This window comes from Balaenoptera physalus (genome assembly GCF_965194825.1).
Source record: "Balaenoptera physalus genome assembly, chromosome: 11".
In the NCBI taxonomy this organism is placed as follows: domain Eukaryota; kingdom Metazoa; phylum Chordata; class Mammalia; order Artiodactyla; family Balaenopteridae; genus Balaenoptera; species Balaenoptera physalus.
Genome location: NC_138896.1, coordinates 44,826,692 through 44,846,431, shown reverse-complemented (window position 1 = coordinate 44,846,431; position 19,740 = coordinate 44,826,692). Strand labels below are relative to the sequence as shown.

General features: G+C 39.2%; 1 protein-coding gene across 5 annotated transcripts in view; it reads right to left on the bottom strand.

Moving 5' to 3' along the window:
• ZNF451 (zinc finger protein 451) overlaps window positions 1-19,740 on the bottom strand; it is an 86,366-nt gene that overhangs the window by 23,525 nt on the left and 43,101 nt on the right. For 4 of the 5 annotated variants that reach the window (XR_014251096.1, XR_014251097.1, XR_014251098.1 and 1 more), the window contains exons 8-13: window positions 14,017-14,170; window positions 13,378-13,525; window positions 9,094-10,700; window positions 7,118-7,261; window positions 2,416-2,546; window positions 1,329-1,515 (exon numbers count right to left, since the gene is read on the bottom strand). Coding sequence is in view for 2 of the 5 variants with exons in the window: in XM_082414290.1 (XP_082270416.1) it covers window positions 1,329-1,515; window positions 2,416-2,546; window positions 7,118-7,261; window positions 9,094-10,700; window positions 13,378-13,525; window positions 14,017-14,170 (2,371 nt within the window). In the remaining 3 variants the exon portion in view is untranslated. The remainder of the gene's footprint in view (window positions 1-1,328; window positions 1,516-2,415; window positions 2,547-7,117; window positions 7,262-9,093; window positions 10,701-13,377; window positions 13,526-14,016; window positions 14,171-19,740) is intronic. The other variant, XM_082414291.1, reaches the window with a different exon arrangement.

The window sequence follows — 19,740 nt, the reverse complement described above, 5'->3', positions numbered from 1 at the left end:
AGAGAAGCCCACGCACCGCAACTAGAGAACTAGAGAGAAGCCTGTACACTGCAATGAAGATCCCACACGTCACAACTAAGACCCCACACAGCCAAATAAATAAATATTTTTAAAATAATAAATAAATAAATAAAAGAGTGGATATATGTATAACTGACTTACTTTGTTGTACAGCAGAAACTAACACAACCTTGTAAATCAACTATACTCCAATAAAAAAAATTAATTAAAAAATTTAAGAAAAGGAAGAAAAGAAAAAAACCTGCCACAGACAGAAAAAGCAAATGAATGAAAACAGAAACTACAGAATAAGAAGACAAAATTCAGTACTAAAGCATGACATAAATATGCAAAACAGCTGATTTTTCTTTAAAGAGCACAATTGTGCCAGTAGCTTAACGGTTCCTAACTTTGCAGAAGTGAATTGATCCAACACAATGAGTGGTTAGAGCAAAGTTCTTCAGAATAGATCTTCAATCAAAATGTGGCTCTATATATGCAGAAAGAAGAAAATAGCTAGGAGGAGAGCACACTTGGACAATTTAAAGGCATATAATAAAAATTCCAAAAAGTAGTCAGTTTTTCATTGAGGTCATTCATCAATACCTTCAAACCATACTCATGGCTGCAAATTATTAGGATATTTAAAAATTACTCTTTTATTCTCTCCTACCCACATTTCAGAAATTATAAAAACCAAAACCAGAACCAAAACAAAAACCCATCTGGATCCCTAGAATTACATCCTTTCTTAAATACTGGTTAGTGAAATTGGACATCAGCATGCCCTTTCATTGAACAATCTCAGAAAGGCAGAGAAGAGTGTAGGACAGGGGGTGCCTAGCCCTTCAAGGCAATAAAGATCTCTCAGGGCATCATTTTGTCACTGTCAACCTCTTAAATTTTAATTTTTTTATTTTTTGGTATTGCCATATTAGCATTTATTGCTTTCTGGTTTCTCCTATAAGCACTTTGCTTTCTGAAAAACTGAAGATAAATTTAGAATTTTAGAAATGAAATGAAGATCTGAATTCTGAGCTTTGCAAAACTGTACTAGCATATTTCAAACCATAAGTATATATTTTAAATATATGAATATAAATTTTATCCATTAGATTAAAAAAGGGCTCTAAAATATTATGAATTCATTCTCCTTCTAATACACTCAAAGTGAAAGTGAGATAAGAGAAAAAATACGATAGAAGCATGAGCGCGTGGCAGTTTAGTGAGCAGGCAGCAGGGCACTAGTGGACAGCAGTTTATTGGTTTCTCTCAGCAGTGAAGTCTCTTCCTCTTGGGCAGTTTGCACTGTGGCTGCAGCTGCATACCTTTGGTGGTATCAGATATGCTATTTAACAAGGCACACATCATATCTCCCTCTAAGTGGTGAGGGTTGAGTATATGTGCTGGCCTCTGAGTCTTCTTAAATTGATTCTCTAGCTCCAGAAAACCTTGATCTCCTGAGAGGATGGTGAAAGGAATCTGCTTGGGCAGCTGTTCATCCAGACGGCCAGCCTAAGTTGGAAAAAATGGCACAAGTTGATAAAAATCAGCATCTGAGCTTCCAGTCAAGTTACAGCTATTTCAGAATGAACACATACCTAGAAACGCGTATTTAGCTTGTTCCCTTGCTCCCACCAAAGTATGATATAAAGATCTCGTTCGTAAATGAAATATACCATATTTAATCAAATATAAAATGCTGTCAATTATAAGATAAGCTCTTTTATATGCCACTAAGAAAGAAAGAAAGAAAAAGCCAAAAGGAGTATAACAGGAGGCCCCCACATAAAGGTGGAACACTAATAGGGCTACGCACTCAACCTGAGGGTAAATAAAAAATGAATCTGCCATAGAGAAAAGGTACGCAAAGTAATTTGCATAACTCAATCTTAGCACTGGCTAGATGGAAAAAGAAACTATCTTGTGGTTTAAAACATAAGCAGCAGTCAACAAGTTTGCAGAGTATCAGTGTGACACAGAAACCCTTAAGCAGAGAATTTCATTTAAACTGGGTCTCAGGTGGGTTGTTTCTCCAGGTGACTAGCAGAGACAGAAGCAAATGCAAATTCCATCTGGGCCAACAGTGACTGCTATGGTGCCCCCCCATTTCCGAGATGTTAAAATGTGAAAGTGTCTCACGCGTCAAGAAGTGTCATCTCCTGATAATTTATTCTAGAAATAGCTGAGGGTCTACTATGAGTAGCTGAGAGTCTGCTGGAACTGGGGATGAAGCAGTAAACACATGCTATGGGTTCCTGCCCTCAACAGTCATAAGTAGAGCCTGATGCAAAAGGTTTTAAACAAAAAGCACAACACTGAAAAAGAATCTACAGTGTCATTATGATTCAAGAGGGAAAAAAATCCAAATGGGTCCTAGCTTCACACTCGATTTTGAATAAAACAATGACTCACATGCATACATATGGCAAAATCAGCAGCATCTTTTCTTTTACTACAGCGAGGATGAAGGAAGAAGCATCCAATCCTGTTCAGGTAATTATAGATCTTACAGTTGACAGGAGGCTTCCAGTTGGTGTTTCCTCCTATTATGTTTAGAAAAGGCATAAATGATGAGTCAAACAAGAGAAAAAGAACAGAACACTAGATACAACTGAAAACTCTATAAGGAAAAACAAATACTAGAAAAAAATGTTTCTAGAGGAAAAGTACCAGATTAGAAGGCAGAACAAGGCAGTTCTCGTGCAGGTATCACCAGGTTGTTGCTTAAATCTTGGGGAAGTAGACCGACTTCCCCAAATCTGCCTATTAATCTGAAAACTCACAGGGATGTTAAGAAGAATCAAAAGTAATGTGTGTGAAAATTCTTTGACTGCTGTTGTTCTATGTGAATGTATGCATTAGTGGTTTTTTACAAATATGTCAAGGCTGCTCAGTGAATAAAAATGATGGGCAATCAGGAAAGTTGGACTTACTAAGAGGTTGTACTGACTACCCTATCCAGGTCAGCATGTTTCTATCTTAAATCCTAATCCTCTTCTTTATATGCTGCTTCCTGTCAAACATGGAATGCATATCTTGTTTCACTGCACTTTGCTTTACTGTGCTTTGCAGATACTGTGTTTTTTACAAATTGAAGGTTTGTGGCAACCTTGCATTGAGGGAGCTCATCGACGTCATTTTTCCAACAGCATTTGTTAACTTTGTGTCACATTTTGTTAATATTCGCAATGTTTCAAACTTTTCCATCATTATTTTATTTGTTATGGTGATCTTTGATGTTACTATTGTAATTGTTTGGGAGTGCCATGAACCATGCCCATACAAGATGGCAAACTTAACTGATAAATGTTGTGTGTGTTCTGACTGCTACATCGACTGGCCCTTCCCCTGTCTTTCTCCCCTCCCTTCCGGCCTCCCTTTTCCCCGAGACACAATATTGAAATTAGGCCAATTAATAACCCTACAATGGCCTCTAAGTGTTCAAGTGAAAGGAAGAGTCTCACACTTTTTAAAATCAAAAGCTAGCAATGATTAAGCTTAGTGAGGAAGGCATGTCAAAAGCCAAGACAGGGGCTTCCCTGGTGGCGCAGTGGTTGGGGATCTGCCTGCCAATGCAGGGGACGCGGGTTCGAGCCCTGGTCTGGGAGGATCCCACATGCTGCGGAGCAGCTGGGCCCGTGAGCCACAACTACTGAGCCTGCGCGTCTGGAGCCTGTGCTCCGCAACAAGGCCGCGATAATGAGGCCTGCGTACCGCGATGAAGAACGACCCCCACTTGCCGCAACTAGAGAAAGCCCTCGCACAGAAACGAAGACCCAACACAGCCATAAATAAATAAATAAACCCAAAGTTTAAAAAAAAAAAAAAAAAAAAAAAGCCAAGACAGGCTGAAAGCTAGGCCTCTTGCACCACAAAGTTACCCAAGCTGTGAATGCAAAGGAAAAGTTCTTGAAGGAAATTAAAAGTGCTACTGCAGTGAACAAATGAATGATAAGAAAGTGAAACAACATTATTGCTGATATGGAGAAAGTCTGAGTCTCTGGATAGAAAATCAAACGACCACAACATTCCCTTAAGCCAAAGCCCAATCCACAGCCAGGCCCTAACTGCCTTCAATTCTATGAAGACTGAGAGAGGTGAGGAAGCTGCAGAAGCAAAGTCTGAAGCTAGCAGAGGTTGGTTCATGAGGTTTAAGGAAAGAAGCCATCTCCATGACATTAAAGTGCAAGATGAACCAGCAAGTGCTGATGTAGAAGCTGCAGCAAGTTGTCCAGAAGATAATTCCTAAGATAATACATGAAGGTGGCTGCACTAAACAACAGATTTTCAGTGTGGACAAAACAGCCTTCTATTGGAAGAAGATGCCATCTAGCAGTTTCACAGATAGAGAGAAGTCAATGCCTGGCTTCAATGTTTCAAAGGACACGCTGACTCTCTTGTTAGGGGCTAATGCAGCTGGTGACTTTAACTTGAAGCCAATGCTCATTTACCATTCTGAAAATCCTAGGGCCCTTAAGAATTAAGCTAGGACTTACCTGGTGGTGCAGTGGTTAAGAATCCGCCTACCAATGCAGGGGACACGGGTTCGATCCCCGGTCCGGAAGATCCCACATGCTGCGGAGCAACTAAGCCCGTGAGCCGCAACTACTGAGCCTGTGCTCTAGAGCCCGTGAACCACAACTACTGAGCCGCATGCCACAACTACTGAAGCCCGTGTGCCTAGAGCCTGTGCTCTGCAACAAGAGAAGCCACTGTAATGAGAAGCCCATGCACTGCAACGAAGAGTAGCGCCTGCTCACCACAACTAGAGAAAGCCCGCACGCAGCAACAAAGACCCGATGCAGCCAAAAATAAATAAACAAATAAATAAATAAATTTATTTTTTAAAAAAAGAAAGAAAAAGAATTAAGCTAAATTGACCCTGCTTATGCGCTATAAATGGAACAACAAAGCCTGGATGACAGCACACCTGTTTATAATATGGTTTCTTGAATATTTTAAGCCTACTTTTCAGACCTACTGCTCAAAAGAATCCTTTCAAAATATTACTCATTGACAATGCACCTGGTCACCCAAGAGCTCTGATGCAGATGTACAATGAGATTCATTTTGTTTTTATGTCTCCTAATGCAATATTCATTCTGTAGCCCATGGATCAAGGAGCAATTTTGACTTTCAAGTCTTATTATTTAAGAAATAAATTTTGTAAGGCTACAGCTGCCATAGATAGTGATTCCTCTGATGGATCTGGGCAAAGTAAATTGAAAATCTTCTAGAAAGGATTCACCATTCTAGATGCCATGAAGGACATTCATGATTGGGAAGATGGGAAGAAGGCAAAATATCAACATCCACAGGAGTTTGGAAGAAGTTGATTCCAACCCTCATGGATGACTTTGAGGGGTTCAAGAATTCAGTAGACAAAGGAACTGCAAATGTGGTGGAAACAGCAAGAGAACTAGAATTAGAACTGGAGCCTGAAGATGTGACTGAATTGCTGCAATCTCAGGATAAAACTTGAATGGATGAGGAGTTGCTTCTTAAGGATGAGCCAAAAGACAGTGGTTTCTTTTGAGAAGGAACGCACTCCTGGTGAAGATGCTGTGAAGATTGTTGAAATGACAACAAAGGATTTAGAATATTACATAAGCTTAGCTGATAACACAGGAGCAGGGTTTGAGAAGACTGACTCCAATTCTGAAAGAAGTTCTACTGTGGGTAAAATGCTATCAAACACCATTGCATGCTACAGAGAAATCGTTCATGAAAGGAAGAGTCAACCGATGCAGCAAACTTCATTGTTGTCTTATTTTAAGAAACTGCTGCAGCCACCCCAGCCTTCAACAACCCCCAGACTGATCCGTCAGCAGCCATCAGCATGGAGGCAAGACCCTCCCGTAGCAGAAAGATTACGACTCACTGAAGGCTCAGGTGATGGTTAGCATTCTTTAGCAATAAGGGGTTTTTTTTGTTTTTTTTCTTTGTGTTTTTCTTTTTGGCTGAGTTGGGTCTTCGTTGCTGCGTGCGGGCTTTCTCTGGCTGCGGTGAGCGGGGGCTACTCTTTGTTGCAGTGCACGGGCTTCTCATTGCAGTGGCTTCTCCTGTTGCGGAGCATGAGCTCTAGGCGCAGGCTTCAGTAGTTGTGGCACTCGGGCTCAACAGTTGTGGCTCGCAGGCTCTAGAGTGCAGGCTCAGTAGTTGTGGCACATGGGCTTAATTGCTCCGCGGCATGTGGGATCTTCCTGGACCAGGGCTCGAACCTGTGTTCCCTGCATTGGCAGGCGGATTCTTAAGTACTGTGCCACCAGGCAAGTCCCAAGGTATGTTTTAATTAAGACTTCTTTTAGACATAATGTTGTTGCTCACTTAATAGACCACAGTATAGTATAAACATAACTTTTATATGCACTGGAAAACCAAAAAATTCATGTGACTTGCAGTGGTCTAGAACTGAACCCGCAGTATCTCCTAGGGATGCCTGTACATCAGAGGCTCACTGTACTAAACCTCAGTTAATCAAAGAGGAGTCTCTCTCCCAGGTTTGGTCAATGGTTTGTAAGGAGATTTAGACTACGGCCATACCACCCTGAATGCACCCGATCTCATCTGATCTTGGAAGCTAAGCAGGGTTGGGCCTGGTTAGTACTTCGAAGGGAGATTTATGTGAAGATGCACATTTATGAACAGTAAGGATGAACTGAGGAGACAGTTATGTTGAAAACACACTATTCCTGTAGCCATGAGGCCCAAGTTTGAAAGCTAACTCTACTATTTATTATTTCTGTACTTTGTAAAAAATAAACTTCTCAGCCTACTTCCTTATATTTTAAAGGGAGAAAATTATAACAATCAGTAAGCATGCATTAGTACCAAGTACAGTATCTGGCGCATTGTAGGTATTGACTAAAGGCTCTTTCAATCTGTGTCTAAAGATCCACAAACTGTGGGTCACCAAATAGAGCGAATATTTACCGCAGAGAAATGTAAAGAGAAAAATATTCTAGCAGAGTAACTATAATGCAAAGTGACAAAATTCCAATTATGTTCCTATCTTCTATTCAGGAAGGTTCAAAAGGAGTCCTTTTAAAGCAAATCATATTCTAAGGGGGGAAAAAAGGGAGGTTGTCTCAAATGTGTTCCTTATTAACCATACCTTGAAAGCCCCAAATAAATGTTCCTTGGTTAAGATTCCCTGGTAGATGACCAAAAAAGTTGGACCAGTTATCAAAGTCTACAAAGACTATGTGAGTCATGGTTCGCAGGTAATCCAAGTCTGGGAGCTCAACAACCTCTTCATCTGAGAAGAGAGAAACATCAACATGAATTTGATAAGAATTAGCTAAAAACTTTTTAATTTATCAACTTAACATTAATCTTGCATGTTATTTACTTCTATCTAAACCATGTCGTGAAATCCAAACCTGTATATGACACAATACATTTATATCAGATAAGAAATATTTTGAATATTTCAGAAATGATTATCCTTTCTACAAATATGTACCATTGATCCTGGCTTTCTTTAAAAGTCACTTATAAAAGGAAGTTTTTAAAAAATTAGTGTACTGGAAGATTGGAAGACCAAGTTTTAAGGCTAAATAACTAAAAACTTGCACCATCCATCAAAATAAACTTTCAGGTTACTTGCTAAGAACTTTCTCGCCACCAGGAGTTTGTTCTTTTCCTAATGTAAACTGCTTCACCAGCAGCCCTCTGGCTCTGTGCTCACACACCCGAGAGCAGACACGAGACAGCCCACAAGCTGCTCCTGTGACTCGTGCAAAACAGGGCCCGGTGCTCCTCCCGCCAAGGACACCTCTTCCTCAGTCAACTCAGGGCCTCTCACCTCCCACCATCTGCAACTCTTGTTCTCCCTCCTCTTCCACTCCCTCCTCTTCCCTTCTTTCATACCTTCCACCTTGACAGGGCCTTACAGTTTCCAGTGGTAGCAATGCAAGCCTTAAATGTTTATACTATTTAAAATGGATAGCTTCTACTCCACCTACTAGAGACTCCCTCAGAAAGAGACTGCCATCTTCCCATTTCCAAACCACCCATCTTCTTATCTCTCTTCTTAAAATACTAAGTAATAGATACGACAATGACCTCCTATCAGACACAGACCAACACAAATCCCCCAAAAGCAATCACAAGAGCAAAAGGAAAACAACAGAGCATAAAATAGTGTGACCACAGTTTCACTGTTTGATATCAAGTTGAATGGATCAATAGTATGTCATTTAATCATTTCTCACATAAAACATGCCGTGACTAAAGGCAATGCTGAGATCTACATGTGCTACAGAGCAAGCTATAAAAACTCAGTAGTTCATAAACATATTTTATGAACCAAAATATTCACATATCTTCATTTTTTCCACTCGACATTGTATAACTTATGAAGAGTTAATCTTTAAAAGAATATACACTTAAAATTATACTCTAAAGAAAACAATTTACTTCTAAACAAAATGAAAACACTGCACTCTTCTAGACTTCCTTAATCTTATCATAGAAGAAGGGAAGACTAGAGTAAGCACAGACAAGGGGATCCATACCTCAGTTTTCTGCCTGGTTTCTTGCTACCACTTAACAACTCGACTTCTAATTGCTATTTTAACTCTAAGTAAAAGCTTTGCTTCCGAAGACGGTAACAAAAAAATACAAATTCTCAAGTGACCTTTAAAACTTCTCATACTTATAGAATAAGGTCAAAATAGAAATAAAAAGAATTCACCTGATTTATCTTTTTATTGAACTTAAATCTAAATGACAGTACGGTGCAGGATAACTTTCAAATCTGACTTTGAGAAAGACCATCTATTTCCCTCATCTTTCAAAATTCCCATGTCTTTTGGAAAAGAAAAGAAAATGTTATCTAAAGTACCTATTATTTAGCGTAACAGATATTCCTTGTGCCCTTAGGTTTAGAGTGGCTGCCTGAAGCAGCGGGAATACAGATCCCTCCCGGTAAAGTGCACGCCGCGGTAACTAACTGGCTAACGCATCAGTGCATCACGTCCGGGCTTCAACACTGGCTCCCTAGGAGCAAAGAGGGTGGCTGCACATGCGCGTGCTTCTAAACGGAAACGGGAAACGTGTACGGATGTCAGGGTTGTAGAGCCGTACCTGCACTCTGACAGCTCACATCAGTCTCGGCTCCTCTCTCCGGGTCTGAAGTTTGTGGACAGCTTGCTGCCTGTGTCAGCTTTCTCTCTGCACGGGAAGAACTGGCAGCAAACGTGTACGGGCTCGTCTGCTCAGGCCCGAAGCGGGCCACGCTGGGCTCCCGCAGGAAGCAGTGTTTCCCGTGAAAGTGCTGCTGCGCGCTCTCGGGGTCCTGGAAGGCTTTGGTGCAGGTGCCGCACTTGATCAGGCACCACGGCGCGCCCCCCGCGACCTCCTGCTCTGCGTGCGCCTGGCGCACGTGTGCCAGCATGTCATCCGTGGCCTGCGCCGTGGCCGAGCATGCGCCGCAGCGGAACCACAGGCGGCCCTGGCCCAGAAGGGTCTGCAGACAGCGAGCGTGGTCCTCCCTTCTGTTGACTTTGCAGAGGTAGCTCTCCCGGCAGCCGCACGTCATCAGGTTACCGGTCTCTATAACCGGAAAATCACTCTCGGTTTTAATGGAAGTTTCCGTTTTTTCTGACACAAATACATAGTCTATGCTGTGGTGCTCCTTATAATGACTCAAAAACGCTTCTTCCACATTAAAGATCAGATCACAAAGCCCACAGAAATACTTCATCTTTATTTCGTTGTCATGCTTATCTTGGCAATGCCGATACAGTGTTTCCATCTTGTGAAAAGTCTTTTTGCAATGGGCGCAGCTATACCTATGAAACTGGTGACTTGCTAAAGACATGCAGTGTTGTTTTACACATTCTTGGGAGTCAAACATATCTTCACAAATTCGGCATTGCCATTTACCGCTTGGAAGACTGGTTGCTGGGGAATGATCAAGAATAGTAATAGTTGAAGAAGGATTATCAGCAGTCAGATCATTCACCAAAGTTGTAGAGGATGACGGCAAAGTGTCACCTTCTACCTCATCTGTCTCATAAAAATACCTGTGTCCGTTATGAAACTCAGTCACATGGCCCATTATAGCCTCTTTCCTTGCCAACTCCTTTTTGCACGTCCGACACCAGAAAAGAAAGTTATTTAAATGTGCCCCTCCATGAACGCGGCTCATATGTAAACGGATGACTCCTGAATCTTCACACACCTTCCCACAGACCACACACTTATAACACATTGTGTTTGCTGAGAAAACGTGCTTTTCAACTGCTTCTTCACTTGGGAAGCGTTGCTGGCATTCACAAAACCAGGTTTTAACAAGTGACTTTTCCTTCTGAACACAAACCATACCCCCATGGCTTTTATCTCCTAAATTAATCTTCTTTTTTGGAACAGTGCTGCAATCTTGTGACCTAGATTCCCGAACGGACATATTTCTTTTAAGAGATGAAAATTTTGACTGATCTTGCAACAGGTGCAAGTCAGAAGGGGGTTTGTTCCCTTCACTGCTGTGGCAATAAAGTAAGACTGATTCTTCCATTGAGTTAATGACTCGGACTTTGTGTCCTGAATTCTGCTTGTGATTCCGGGTACTGGTTTCATCCACAAAGACATGGTTGCAATGTGGACAATAACCTCTCAGTAGGAATTTCTCTGCCACCTGAGCAATGCTCTTCTCAGCTAGAGCTACAGGACCAGCGTTTCGACAACGAACTCTAAATTGGACAAAAAAAAAACTCATAAGTATTTTCTAAATATAGTATCTCTGCTTTTTATTGTAGGAATTATAAAGTAAACAATGTATACGTAAGCACTAAAAATTGTTTTTCAATAAAGTTGCAGGGCTTCCCTGGTGGCACAGTGGTTAAGAATCCACCTGCCAATGCAGGGGACATGGGTTCAAGCCCTGGTCCAGGAAGATCCCACATGCCGCGGAGCAACTAAGCCTGTGCACCACAACTATTGAGCCTACGCTCTAGAGCCTGCGTGCCACAACTACTGAAGCCCGCGTTCCTAGAGCCCGTGCTCCGCAACAAGAGAAGCCACTGCAATGAGAAGCCTGTGCACCTCAACAAAGAGTAGCCCCCACTCGCGGCAACTAGAGAAAGCCTGCGTGCAGCAACGAAGATCCAACAGAGCCAAAAATAAATAAAATAAATTTTTAAAAAATAAATAAAGTTGCAGATGATATAATAATATTCTATCTACCTGACCATTACCTATACTTTATCTGTTTCTAATCCATATACCAAAGGGTAAAACTAGAATCAAAAAATTTTTTAAAAATTCAGACAAATTTTAGACAAGTAAAAACTATATCAAATGCACTGATAGGAACGTCATGAGACAAGCAAGTAATTAACTTCTCTGCAGTAATTAAACAGTACAGAGGAGCACTACAGTGAGACTCTCAACAACCCTGTACCTAGAACGAACTGATTTTACGTCAGGAAAATGCCATGCCCATGGTTGCTTTTATACTAAAGAAAGTGTCCAACATCATTGTTCATTAGGGAAATCCAGATTAAAACCACAGTGAGACTCTCAAAAGAACAACTAAAATGAAACAGACTGGCAACAGCAAACCTTGGCAAGGATATGGAGGAACTGGAACTCTCACACCTGGCTGGTAGGAATGTGCACCGGTGCAAACGCTTTGAGAAAATGTCTAGTAGTGTCTTATAAAATTAAATACACACCTACTCTTTGATCCCGCAATTCCACTCCTAGATATTCATCCAAGAGAAATGAAACCTATGTCTATAAAAAGGCTTGTATAAAATGTACACAGCAGCTTTATTCACACTAGCTAAAATCTGTCCATCAACATAAGAATGAATAAACAAATTGTGCTATATTCATACAATAGAATACTACTCACAAATAAAAAGGAACAATGTACTAAACAATATGGATGAATCTTACAGATATTATGACAAAAACAAAAGAGTGCATACTATATATGACTCCATTTACATAAAGTCCTAGAGGAGATAAAACCAACGTAAGGTGGAAAAAGTATCAGAATAGACTGCCTGGGGGTTAGAGGGTGGGAAGTGACCAGGAAGGGAACAATGGAACTTTCCATGGAGAGGTAACACAGGATGGTAAAAGTGTGGGTTAACAGATGTATCCAGTAGTCAAAATCATAAAGGTTAAGATTTGTATACTTCAATAAATCGAAATTGTATCTCAGAAACAAAGAACTGTAAAAAATAATTAAGGGCAGTAAGGAGCATACAGATATATAAATAAAAGAAGAATGGCAGTGTTGATTATTATTAAAACTGGGTGACGGGTAAATGGAGGTTCATTATACTATTCAGCTGACTTTCACACAGTTGAAATTTTCCATAAAAAAAATTAGGAATAAAAATAAAAGGCAGAACCAGGATATGAACTCATGAAATATAAGTCAGAACCAGGACTGTTAACATCAATAATTATACTGAGTATATACAGAGTGATTATACTCCACTGCTTCTGTTTTTTGAGAAAATATTTTACTTGAAGGTTTGTGAAAACAATTGTTCTACTTAAACAAATGCAATTGTATCACTTAGTAGTGTGATACAATTTTAATGCATTTTAAAGAAATAATGGGGAAAAAAAGACCTAAGAGACAGAGCATCTAAATGCAAAGTACAGACTCTGAATTATGATTCCAACAAACCAAATGTAAAAAACTTCATGAAGTAATCAGGGAAATTTGATAACTGACTAGGTGTTTGATGATATTTAAATATCTAGTTTTTTAAAGTGTGATAATGGTATTAGTTATTTTTCTTTTAAAAAAAAGAGTGCTTATCATTCATAGATATATATTGAAGTATTTACAGATAAAATGACAAGATTTGCTTCAAAATAAGAACTTGTGGGGATGAGAGTATAAATAAAACACGACTGTCATGTGTTGATAACTACTGAAGCCTGGTGAAAGGTACACTGGGGTTCATTATACGATTCTCCTTACTTTTGTATAGTGCTTGATAATTTCCATTGTAAAGACAAAAAAAGGATACTTGATCGTTTGACAAACTTGGCCTTTCACTGACATGTAATTTTTCACTTGGTTGTGATACTTTCCATGCTGGTTGACTCAAAGCCAAGGTTCTATCTTAACCCTCTCCTCCTCCAGGGACAGCCCTCAACAGCACATGCAGAACTTAGAACTGTTAGCTTGTTTTATGTTCACAGCAACATCAATATATCCACTTTTCTCACACCTCTCACTTCTTTCATTATGCTAAGTTTGGGTAATGTCCAGGCAAATATACACTCTCATTTTAGAAGGAGAGAAACACAGAATAGAGAAGTATTTGTTGAGTCCTCTGGCTGGTGAGGAGCTTATTGGGCGGGAATCTTACAGCCCAAGACTAGCCCCGTACAAACCTGAAATGGGCAGTGAGCTCCATGTGGGAACGCAGTGTCTGGTGGCAGGCCACACACTTAACTTGAAATGGAACATCTTTGCACAGAGAGATCAAAAGTTTCTTTGCAAAAGATGGAAATGATATTGGCTGTGCCATTCCCTTGTCATCTGAAAGACAAAATGAACTATGACTTGCAAAGATCTGAGTAGAGTGACCCGGCCTTCCTCCCCTTTGCCTTTCTCAACATCAGGTGAGGTAAGTAAAAGAAGATGGTTATTTATGTGATAAAAATCTAAGAGAAGTCGTTTTCTAGCCTCAATTAAGTGCAATGGATGCTGAACTCATGCTCAAGTTAAAATTTGAGTCTTAAATGCAGAGAAACACCCAACTTCCCAATGGATATACAAAAACATTATCCTGCATAAATGTTTTCTTCCCAAGTTTCTCTTCATTCCTCAAAGTAAACCTTACCCTTAGGTGCAGGTAAATAATGAGAATCTTTTATGAAAAATAAAAAATGAGATAAAAATCTTTTGTTTTCATGGTTCTCAAAACTAATGTGAAGATAAGTTACCTCAAGAATTATCTGAGAAGTATGGTAAATCAGCAAAGGTTAAAGTAGTTTAATAATTTTCAGCAAAAGAGAGTATTAACATACCACCCAGTTTAAAACTCTGATGGAAATGATTCTTTTCAGACATATGCTTCAAACACTCATCCTTGCTGCTAAAAAGAAGGAAGCAATTTGGACACGCAAAACACTGAATAATCTGAGGAAGAAGGTTGTTTTTATGTCCATCATCTGCAGCTTCCTAAAATATAAGGCAAAGCTTTATTATAGACAACTAAAATCAATATTCAATTTCTTAAATCAACTTTCAAATTTTCCTATTTATTTGGAATATTTTGTATCAGTTTTTAACATGAAAACTTTTCTTCCCTGAGTGTGAACTGTGGATTTTTTTGTCATAAATGAAGTCCCATATATGAAATTTTAAATTATTTCCTTAAAAACAAATTATTACCATCTTTCTGTGACAATAAACATACAAGTACATTTGCTTTCTATACATTTTTCTTTTTATATATACATCTATATGCAATATTATATAAATGCATAAATGTTTTCATATCACATATACTTTTTCTTATGTTTTGCTTTGCTCACTCTACTCTGCAATATAACCTACGTTTACAAATATGTATTCTTCCATAAATTTCTCCATACAAAAATAAATACACAAGGGGAATTGCCATTGTTTTATCAAATATTGTCATCTTACAGATTCTTCTGCCTCTTAGTTTTCTTATTCTACAATAACTAATGGAAATCCCTAAAAATCAACTGGTGTCGCTCTACTTTATTCTTCTTAATGGCTACAAACTACTCCATGGTGTGGATCTACTGAGATTTAGTCAACTATTCATTTCCAGGCGTTTTTTTTTTTTTTGCCACTGTAAACAATGGTTTTGTAAATATTGTTGACTATATATCCTCATTAAATAGTGCTTTTCTCTCATTATCAGGATTGGCCGCATTGGGTTAAAAGGTTTATTATTTGAATATTAAAAGATATTGTGTAACTGCTTCTCAAAAAGGCTCTACGAATTCCGATTCTCTAGCACTGAGTGAGTCTGGCACAATAGCGATTACAGATCTTATTTTTATGTTTGCAGTCTTACAGATGTGTGTTATGTTAATTTGCCTTTCCTGTCTACTAGTGAGTGTGAGCATTTATTCATACAATTCTGTGCACTGCTTATTCCATTCCAGCCTCATGTTTTGATTGTTTTTGTTTTTTCCCCTCTGGTCAACTTGTATCCATTCTCTGTTATCAAAACTAACTCTGTCTCATCCTCCATTTCTCAAATAGTCTTCATCAAACATCTATTAATTTAGTATATGGTCACCTTAAAATTCTGATACAAACAGGTATGTCTTTTCTAGAGTCCAGGTTTCCAAACTTGGCTAACAGTCTCCTCTATTCCCAAATCGGAAATATTTTTAAGTGTATATTTATATGTGTATGTATAACTGTATGTGTGTTGCGTATAAATATAATGTAACTTCTTGTTAATGGTCTTTAGAGTAATAGCCTTAAAAGTTGTATTGTGTCTTCTTAAATTTACTATCATTAACATTAGGGATATCAAAATAGTTTGTGTAGTTGCTTATGAAATGCAACAGGAGGAGGGATAGGAAATTTACATTTATACTGAGCATATGTCAAGCACCACCTTATGGTTCAAATGTGCTTTTCCACTTAATCCTTACAATAACCCCGTGAAGTACTATTTTCATTATTTACAAATGAGAAAACTGAAGTTTACATAAGTCAACAAAATTATCACTCCCCTCCAAGTTGTACCCTCAGAAGAGACAAAGCTACCATCCACACCCAGCTTTATAGCTGTGGTGGTAAATCCTATGCTCTTTCCACTACTCCTCACCCCATTTTATTTTGGTGAGAGCCATGCAGAAGATAACACCCAGTATGACACTTTGCATTCCAATTAGAAGGTTCCAAATAAGAGCACTAAAAGCATTTACTACCAACCAATTTATACAAATGACCCCTACCTGAAGAACTCTAAGAAGCTTTAGTTCAACTGTGAGTTATAAGTGGATTCAAAATAAGCTTGTTTAAACTGTTTGCTCAATAGAACAAAAACTGTGATTCTACATAAAATTTTATTGGAATATACCTATTGCAAAAGTATAGCATATTTGCAAATAACTTCTACAAACTAGGGGAAGGAATGGGAAATAGGATGTCTGGGAAGTACTCAATTCCTTTTTACCATTATATTTCCAGTTATATTAAATCAAAACACACCATACAAATTTGTATACATAAAAAAAGTAGAACCACAATAAGATACCACTTCATAGGTACCCACTAGGATGGCTATTTTAAAAGACAGATAATAAGTGTTGGCAAGGATGTGAAGAAACTGGAACATTGTTGGTGGGAAAGTAAGCTGGTACACTGTGATGGATAACAATTTGGTAGTTCTTCAAAAACTTAAAGATGATAACCATATGGCCCAACAATTAACTCATTAGAGAAGTGAAAAAGTATGACCACACAAAGACTTGTACATTTGTTTATATTAGCATTATTCACAACAGTCAAAAAGTGAAAACAACCCAAGTGTCCACTAACTGAACTGATAAACAGAAAGTGGCATATGTCCATACAATGGAATATTACTTGGCAATAAAAAGGATGAAGTACTGACATATGTCACAACATGCATAAGCCTTGAAAACATCATGGTAAGTGAAAGAATCTTTTTGCAGAAGGCCACATATTGTAGGATTCCATTTAATGAAATGTCTGGAAAAGGCAAAAACCACAGAGACAGAAAGTAGTGTACTGGTTGCCTCGGGCTGGGGAGGGGGAAGAGTCACCTTCAACGACAGAATGGCCCTAGGAACAGAATGAGAGAGAGTTGTAATGCCCACCGACCCACAAGTAACACTGAGGCACCCTGGGGCTTACGATACATCCTCCACCATCCCCACCAGCACCAAAAAGGAGAAAAACAGGAAGTTACCCAGTGACAGACCCACTGGACAGTCTTTTTTTGTTTTTGGCCATCCTGCGAGGCATGTGCGATCGGACTAGGGATCGAACCCATGCCCCCTGCAGTGGAAGCACGGAGTCTTAACCGCTGGACCACGAGGGAAGTCCCTGGATAGCTTGAATGTCAAAAAACACTAGACACTTGCTACTCAAAGTATGACTCAAAGACCAGCAGCACTGCCATCACCTAGAAGCTTGTTAGAAATCTTGAATCTAAGGCCCCACATCAGATCTACTGAGTCAGAACCTGCATTTTAACAAGACTCCCAAGTGATCTGTGTGCACTTTAAAGTTTGAGAGGCATGAGTCTAGACAGAAGAAACTGGAGATAAAAAGAAAAGGGAAAGGCAGCAAGGCAAACAATGCAAATTGTGGACAGTTTCACAATTTCATTGAAGAACATCATCTTTATGAAACAGAATTCACAGGTATGCAATCTTCTAGCGACCTCTTCTGGCTCATTTAAGATACGTAATGACTGGTTCCTTCCGAGTCCTTGTGACAGACATTCCAAAGAGTAAGCAATAGGAGCTCTTATTAAAAACTATATGTCAGGCCATAAGTGCTTTATATTGTATTATGTTTTCTCTCAACAATCTTGTATGTAAGTATAACAATTCCACTTTAGAGATGAAGAACCAAGCTCACAGATGTGCTGTAACTTGGTGAGAACACATAGCTAATAAAAGTAACAGTGGAATCCAGGTCTGTCTGACATGAAAGCCTTTGTTCTGTTTTACCATATTGCTTCCCAGAAGGCTGAATATCATAAATTTACTTCCCGGGGAGACGGCAAAAGGGAGGGCAAAACAGCATAGGATGAGTGATTCCCAGAAAAAAAAGGAAACAAATTAATGAAATTTGGGAAAACACAAATGAGAGTATTAATTAATTTTAAGGTTAAAATATCTATTCAGATTTATTGAAGAAAAAAGATAAATATGCTTACAGCATGGAATAGAAAAACATGCCCTGAAAGAACTCCAGTTCTGAAAAAGGTGGAATACTAGTGACCCACTGCAAACACTAAAAAACTATGGAATGTAGTTGCACCCTTTTCCCTTCTCTCTCCAAACCTGTGTCAGGGCACTAGACAGCCCTATCATTTCTTTCTTTAATGTGTCTTTTGGGTCCACTTTAAGGTCCTTATTTTAAATGTCATTACCTAAGTAAACCCTTTTCTCATCTCAAAGCTAAATTACTGCTGAAGTCACCTAAACTGGTCTCCTTGTCCACATCTTTGAATCCACCCTGAACACTGGTGCCATTCTAATACCACTCAATCTCTTTGGTGTCCCTAAAAAAGGAGAAGGAATTTGGTTCTAGAATTTAAAGTCCCTCTAGCTCTGAAGATATAAGAATTATTTTCATCATGTCACGTCCTGTGATACTGCCAGTATCTTGCCAATATCAAGTTTAAATTTTGTGCCTTTGTAGTCAAGTTACTATTGTACTTGTGTTGGGAGTCCCCAGGACCATCCCCAGGCTTGGTGGTTGGCTAGGATTCACAGGACTTGGTGCACAGTTGTACTCATGGCAATGATTTATTACAGCAAAAGGATACAAAAGGATACAAAGGGGGAAAAGCACACTAGGCAAGGTCCAGAAGAAACCAGGTGTAAGATTCCAAGGGTCCTCTCCCAGCGGAGACACACAGGACATACTTAACAATGAACTGCAGCAATGCACATGAACAATACCTTAGAGACTCAGTGCTCAGGGGGCAGGATCACACCTTCCCAGTACAGACCAAAATTCCAGACCCCCACAAGGAAATTAGGTGTTCAGCATAAACCACACTGTCTGCACCAACAGTTCATGCACAAAGGGCCACTCATCAGAGACTCGTAGGGACCCGCCAAATCTAAGTTCCCAGACAACAGCCCAGTGCCAACCTTGCAAGCAAGTCCATCTAAGGACAGAAGTCTCAGGCCTGCTATGTTACCTGTTCTCTGCATGCTACCTATTCCCATATTTGCTACTCTGTGTAGGCTCTTGTTCAAACCTTCCTGTGATTATACCACTTGTCCTTTCCATCTATCCAAATCCAAGCCTGGAGGACCGCTTCTCCTCTGCAGTGCTCTGTCAGCTTCTCCTGCTACTCCTCTCCCCTTCCTCTGAACTCCTATTTCACTTGATGATGTACCATCGCAGCTTATTCATTCTAGAGCATGTGGATTCCTCTCGTACTACGGTGGCTCATCAGGGTTGAACAAGACACAGGCTCCCCAAAACTAATGACTAAGTATACAACGAACTCAGCGTCAAGAGGCGCATCTATCCTGGGAACACTCTCCAGCACCAGAACAGGGGTCAGTCAACCGCAGAACTCAACCAGAGACACCTGGGAGTGCAAGTCTTCATTTTTTGTATGAACCTCTACAGAATCCAAGTTACTACCCACGTGACTTTTCAAGTATAGGGCTAGAGATTAGCAAATTCTGAAAACATGGTTTAAAGGAAAACCCTAGTTCTCTCTGGACATTAGCATTTTACTATTTCAAAACCTAATATTTACTCAGCAAATACATCAAGTATGGATCTTCTCATAGGTTTTTAGCTACAAGGATATTTAATGTGTTATTGTTTTTAATAACAGAAAAATGTAAACAATTAATACATCTAGTAGGAAATTAAATGAACTATAATATATTCATACAGAATGCCATTCATTGATTTTAAATGTACATACTGATTCAACATATATTTAAACATTTATGTTTATAATACACTGCTTTTCTTAATTACGAAAAAATTTACATACTTTATCCTATGTAAAAATATTTATATAT